The sequence below is a fragment of the Oncorhynchus masou genome, chromosome 12, assembly GCF_036934945.1.
Source record: "Oncorhynchus masou masou isolate Uvic2021 chromosome 12, UVic_Omas_1.1, whole genome shotgun sequence".
NCBI lineage: Eukaryota > Metazoa > Chordata > Actinopteri > Salmoniformes > Salmonidae > Oncorhynchus > Oncorhynchus masou.
The window spans coordinates 85,867,361-85,874,547 of NC_088223.1; the positions used below are offsets into that span (position 1 = coordinate 85,867,361).

General features: G+C 41.5%; 1 protein-coding gene across 1 annotated transcript; it reads right to left on the reverse strand.

The window, feature by feature from the left end:
- Positions 1-325: 325 nt before the first annotated feature.
- Positions 326-5,077, reverse strand: LOC135549240 (putative fibroblast growth factor 1). The gene is made up of 4 exons (XM_064979262.1): positions 4,850-5,077; positions 3,536-3,737; positions 1,237-1,340; positions 326-795 (listed from the first exon to the last, which is right to left on the reverse strand). The coding sequence occupies exons 1-4, from the start codon at positions 5,075-5,077 to the stop codon at positions 595-597; spliced, it is 735 nt and encodes a 244-aa protein (XP_064835334.1). The 3' UTR covers positions 326-594.
- Positions 5,078-7,187: the final 2,110 nt, after the last annotated feature.

The window sequence follows — 7,187 nt, forward strand, 5'->3', positions numbered from 1 at the left end:
TTAATTAGAACAGTAAAAATAAATATTTTGTCATAACTGTGTATATGGTCTGACATACCTCAGCTGTCAGCCAATCAGCATTCAGGGCTGGAACCACCCACTTTATAATACACTATTCCTTAAGGGTAAAAGTAAAAAAAATAAGAACCATGCCACGTGTCAGTAGGACTAAAGTAATACCAGTCTAATATCCTTTGTAATAGTTGTTATGGGACATGCTAGGAGTCCTATGATAATATCATTCCAGCATTTGCTACAATATTTAATATGAAATTGTATTTCAATGAAAATATGCCGGTTCTATTATGAAAACTAAAATAAAATATATATTTTTACAACATTTTATTAATAAATATTCTCCAACAAATATGAGGAAACAAAGGATATAAATAAGAAACCATTTGTGTGATACATATGCTATTATCGTACAAAAGGAATACATTAAAATGGCCCATTGATCATAAAATATAATAACATAATGATTATTGATGCTTTGTCACATTTACTTATTGATTAAGAGCACATTGTTCAAAGTGAATTGAGGTGATTGATTGCTGTGACATGGTCATTGTTGACATTTCCTGTCTTCTGCCTTTACATGGTGGTGTTGTCAACAGGCCGAGGCAGAAAATATATGACCTTCTGGCCAATGTGTGTCCTTTGGCCAGCTTTAGGCTGCCCATTCCTCTTGAGCCCCAGGAACCAGTCTTTGGCCTGGTACTTCTGAGACCTGTATGTGTTGTAATGGTTCTCCTCCATCTTCTCCAGGAAGTAACACTCATCCTTCAGAGTTTTCTGGAATAAATAAAGTTAGATTAAGAACATTTAGGGGTGGTTTCCTGGACATAGATTAAACCTGGTCCTGGACAAAAAGTATGCTCAATGGAGATTTTCTGTGTCTGGAAACCTAGCCTCTAATCATTATAATAAATTAAGACTTTGACTTCAAGATACACTGAATGAAGACTTTAACTTCAAGATAGGAAACCCAAAGCAACCCATTCTGATACATCTGTTTGGTTGATGTTTCTCATCTCTTGATGACTGTGATTACCCCCAGGGTAATGGATTACTCATAATAATTCCTAGGTTAGTTAGGCTACATGATCAAATTGTCTAGCTCAAAGAGGTGAAAGCTACACTGTAGTTTTCCATCTGGGTTTTTGATTAGGAACTGTTTAATTTTATACAGAGTTTGATACAGTAATCTCCAAAGTGTTGCTAGGAGAGACTCACCGATCCATAGAGATGACCATCTTTGTCCATGGCCAGGTAACGGCCCGTCTCATGGCCATTGATGGCCACCACACCAGCACTCACTGCTTTAACCTTCAGGATGTCTAGAGCACAAATACACAGGCTGGTGTCAAAACGAAGGGCTGATTGTATTGGTAGTTGGCGTCAGGTTGTCCCTAAAGCCTATCGTGAGAACATTATAAGAAAGGTGTGAGAGTGAGACTGCTCCCTCTAAATACTTCACAAAAGTGATATTGTTTCTTAATGGTATAAATAAACATATTCAATTATGTATTATTTCTGAGGTAAGTAGCTGATATTGTCACGTCCTGACCTTAGTTCCTTTATTTATGTCTCTATTTTAGGTTGGTCAGGGCGTGAGTTGGGGTGGGCATGCTATGTTTTGTTCTATGTTTGTATTTCTATGTGTTTGGCCTGGTATGGTTCCCAATCAGAGGCAGCTGTCAATCGTTGTCTCTGAATGAGAACCATACTTAGGCAGCCTGGTTCCACCCTTGAGTTGTGGGCAGTTGTTTTCTGTCTCTGTACCAGACAGGACTGTTTCGTTGGTGCCATGTTGTTATTTTTGTTCTAGTGTTCAGTGTAATTAAAAGATCATGAACACGTACCACGCTGCACCTTGGTCCTCTCCTTCTTCCACCAATGACAACCGTTACAGATATGCCTATAGGCTATTCTAAATAACTGTAAACATAAGTTGTTAGTGGGCCTATGCTCCTCTACATGTCAACATCAAACTAAAGCCTGAAGAAGGCACAGTGATGCCGATACACTGGTGGTTCACCAATTAATTACTGGGATCTTAAAAATATAAACGCAAGGTGCAACAATTTCAACGATATTAGAATTAGCTGAATTACAGTTCATATAAGGAAATCACTCAACTGAAATGCGGTTGTGAGGCTGGTTGGAAGTACTGCCAATTTCTCTAAAATGACGTTGGAGGTAGAGAAATAAAAATTAAATTCTCTGGCAACAGCTCTGGTGGACATTCCTGCAGTTAGCATGCCAATTGCATGCTCCCTCGAATGATGAAACACTTGAGCCATTGTGTTGTGTGACAAAACTGCACATTTTAAAGTGGCCTTTTATTGTCCCCAGTACAAGGTGCACATGTATAATGATCATGCTGTTTAATCTGCTTCTTAATACGCCACACATTTCAGGTGGATGGATTATCTTGACAAAAGATAAAATGCTCACTAACAGGGATATAAACAAATTTGTGCACAAAACTTGAGAGAAATATGCTTTTTGTTCATATGGAAATTTTCGGGGATCTTTTATTTCAGCTCATGAAACATGGGACCAGCCAGTGGCGGATTTAGGTGAAGGTGACATGGGCAGCCTCTTGCCAGGGGCGGCACGGTGCGCCCGCAAATTGTTTTTTGGAATGGTGACATTTGTGCGATCGGTTTTCTATCGCTCATTTGCACATCACGTTATGATGATGATATCATGTGGGACTGTGGGTCAATTAACCTAGTCAGAGTCGATGCCCTGATTCTAGTTTGTGAGCTAGGCAGGCTACTGCCTGGGAAGGTCTCCCACTCAGAAGTACGAGATGGGGAGGGGGCGGGGGTAGGTTGACCTCAGGTCTCCCCACTGGAAGCCCGAGGTAGGTGAAGCGGGGAATCTATCAAATAGCGCACCTCTAACTTTGTACCATACTAATGAAATTAGTACAATCAGTCACACTGCGAAATGCTACAAAATAAACCACTATTCATTCATAATACTTTGAATATATAGTTTCATAGACATATTGTTGCATTTTTTTCTGGTTTGTGCAAAATCCTTAAGAATAATATAAAACCAGTCTGCACACCACCAAGGTGAATCGGTTTAGTCTTGACTCTTGGTTGACAGTGTTGGGGGATGTGTAATGTAATGATGCTCGAGTGCCAAATCAACATCTGTCTTTGTTACCTCTTTTTGATAATTATGAGTCTTATTTTTGTATATATTTTATAGTTTTAAATGTTATGATTAATTATTTGTGTTGTTTCAGATGTCTGAATAAAAATTACAGTTAGTGCAGAATGGTGATGGGGGGGTTAAGGGGGGATTCGCCCAGGAAGACATACACGCAAGAACCGCCACTGGGACCAGCACTTTACATGGTGCGTTTATATTTTTGTTCAGTGTATTAAGTGTGCGACTCTTTATTCATGTTTATAGCCTACAATACCGAAACTTAACTAAACATTAAGCATATGTTTATTTAACTGTGTATTATAGTTCAGAATATCGAATAACTCCCCAAAACAATTCTTACCATCTTTATTTTCACCTCTGCTGCCCGCGACAGTCCCATCCGGTAGGATCTGCAGATGATGTCCTCCGTTCATACAGTAGAGCCGTATGAGATGTCTGTAGTTTTGCTGTGTCGTTGGACCCATGGAGAGCACAGTAATTTCTCCCTCTGTCATTCTGTAGAGTCCCTCTGGACGAGATGTGCCTGCTAAATTCCCCTGTGGCTGGACAGAGTCACGGGACAATTGTTGATTCTGGTATCACTGGAAGTGTGGGATATGCGCACTCGATTTATTCAAGGAAGAGAAAAAAGGTAACTGTAATGCGGGATCAGACCGCCTTATAATTTGATTACGAGACAAGCCGATTGCCTTACATAGACCTCCGGTTTGCGTATGAAATGGTGCATGAATCAGATCGCGTTGCAGACCAAGCAAATCGCCACATGTGCAGACTTGTGCTTTCATTGTTTAAAGTAATGTGATTCAATTCCAATAGATATCAGTTGCAGATGGCATATGATATCATATTATAAATGTTTAAACTCATCACTAATATCAGAAAGCAAATCATTCAGAAAAAAGTATATTTCTATTGGACTATGTTTGTACACAAATAAAATAGGACCTCTCTAAAATGACTTGAAAGACAACAGAAAACAGTCCTAAATATTTATAGCATATCAATATCTCTGTCTGCAGCAATAATGTAAAGTTCACAGCCACATGCAATCAGTCTATATCCAGCTGTTTGGCTCCAAGGTCACCTGTCAATCACTCTAATCAGTCAAACAAGCAAAAAAAAAAAACAACCTCTTGAGAATGACTAATCCCCGATCAAATCCCTTTCCTGGTCTGGATTAGTAGGCAGCACAGTCACGTTCACTCAGAAAATGGAAACGACTTGCAGTGATAATCTTGATAATCTTATGCCCTGGAAAAAGAGCCCCGTGCAGCTGTCATGGAGCCTGTGCCTGACCTTTTTAGATGTAAAGCAGAACGGTAGCCAGTGGTAGCCCTGTTATCATTAGCATACACAGGCTTAGCCAGACTCCACATCCGGAATGTCTTGGAAATCATTCTGGCCTTGGTTCAGAACAAAAAGCCACAGGAGGAAAGCTAGGCCTTCCCACATAGAGCCTATTTTTCCAAGCAGCAGCAGTAGAAGGAACAGCAGTAGTCACTCATTATATTACTGGAAGTGGAACTGTTACTGTAGTGCCAGACAAGTTCCGGTGAACACCAGGACAAACACCAGGACAAACCCCTGGGTGCGAATGACGTCCAGCGACTGGCTGAGAGTGGGTGGGACCGGAACCGACCAAGACAGAACTTACCTGTGACAACACCACGTTACAATGCCCCAGATGAGCCAGCATGTCCGCCCTGTCGCTTCTTCCCGAGTGTGAATTGGATGAGTCTCTCAGCGTCTGTGTGTCAGGCCTCCTGTGGAAGTGGGTCTCCTGGGAGAACTGGCCCATGTGGTGCAGTGGCTGCCTGGGTGACTCTGTCAGTATTTGTACTCCGTCAATCATCCAGGGGCAGCCCAGCGTCACCAGATCCATTTCAGCAGGACGTCGTCAGGGCTATATTTAAACCACTAGCTCAGGGAGTGACGTGGGTCCCTGGCCTACACCGGGAAGTGAGCAGACTGCCTATGATATGATACATTCCTATTGGGTCTCCGGGAGACATAAGAGAAAAGCGTCACATTAACAAGATTAATGTGAATTAAAACAGGAAGTGAGTGAGCAACACCTTTATAATAAAATGTTACACCATAACTATCTCTATGACATCTCAGTAAGAGAAAAGCAACGCTCTTGTTAATTACTCTCTGGTTCTATTTTTACTGTGGTAGGCAAGGCAAGGCAGTGAGGGTTGCTGTAGAGCCACACTGTCACAAACGTAGAAAGAGCAGGCTGAATGAATAATTCACTCTGCCTCATGTGGACTGCTGTTTTTAGTCTTCAAGGGCGCTTTCCCAAACTGTGGCCATCCAATAATTCATACACTACATCTGCATGTTCAATCATTTATAATACAGGCTAAGTGAAATAATGTTGAAAATACATCAGGCAACTTTAACATAGTATACCCAGACATCATTGATGTCAACAGTAGTGGAGGTGTATCATCACATTGTTGATTAGCTTGGTTAAAGAAGGATATTTCTTTGTGAGATGTGAACTTTAAACATAGTGATCATTGCATGTTATTAAGAACACACACACACCTGACCTACTTACCCCTCACCTATTCCTTTTTCACAGCAATTTGAAAGTCCCGGATTTGACAGGCCGCTTGTAGCACTTGCTTTAACCAGGAGATGGCAGACAAGACCACTAATAAAATATTATACTTTCTCCTTACAAAGGCCTCAGAAATAAGATTCTAGTCACAGATGACTATACATCACTGGAGACTGCTCATAAGAATGGCTGGAATGGAGTGAATGGAATGGTATCAACAACATGGTATCAACAACATGGAAAACATGTGTTCGATACCATTCCATTTATTCCTTTCCTTGCCACCAGCCGCCTGTACTGTACGTGCATAGAAGGTGTTCTCTGAGTGCATTATATAGAGGTAGTAGAGGTAGCCATTATCAATAAGTGAGACGCTGACCATGGCTTATGGCTTCATATGGTGAATGACACCCAGTGTAATCCATATGTGAATTGTATAACACCAGCGGTATAACAACAATGGGCCCCTGGTCTCACTGGAAGAGGATAAGAGAATATGACAAGTTGTTAAGTGTCTTTCCCATCGAAGAGTCCTCTGGAGCCTCGCCACAACGTCCCAGCTGTGAGATCACCCTCGGCCTGACTTATGAGTATATGAGAGTTCCCCTGAAGACTTCCTGGTTGCTGTTTCTAACCTTCTCTGGACCCTCTAGAAACAGGCTTTTTGGATCAATGCTGGGGGGGACTGAAAGACCCACTGTGTCTCCCCCTACCACATAGTTGGCTGGGGTTGGGGATACTAGCGCTGGATAGACTGGAGACAGAGAGCGGCATTCTCCTTCCCAGCATGTCAACCAGAGGGGAACATCTTTCTCCTCTATCTATGAGTAACTGGCTCAAGCCTCAGGGAATGATGCATGTACTTACATGACATGGTTGGTTGAGAGTTCAAAATGGGTGATTGCACACCACTCATTCAACAAGGAAAATGATTATGGATGAACTATGTGATTCTAAAATTCATTCATAGTGCCTAAAAAAATTGTTAAACTGCTCCCATATCTTGCAGAACATTACGTCATATTCAATGTAAATGTTTATTTTTATGGCTTAGTTAAAGGCAGCTGGAACAAACCACCCTATAAAAGACTACTATAGACTACTAGAGAATGGGTCACTGGGACACTACTAGAGTTCATGGGACACTGCACTGTACAGTACAAGGGACACTACTAGAATACATGGGACACTGCACTGTACAGTATAAGGCACACTACTAGAATACATGGGACACTGTACTGTACAGTATAAGGGACACTACTAGAATACATGGGACACTGTACTGTACAGTATACGGGACACTACTAGAGTTCATGGGACACTGTACTGTACAGCAGTGGTTCCCAAAACTTTTTATAGTACCCCTTCAAACATTCAACCTCCAGCTACATTCCCCCTCTAGCACCAGGGTCAGCGCACTCTC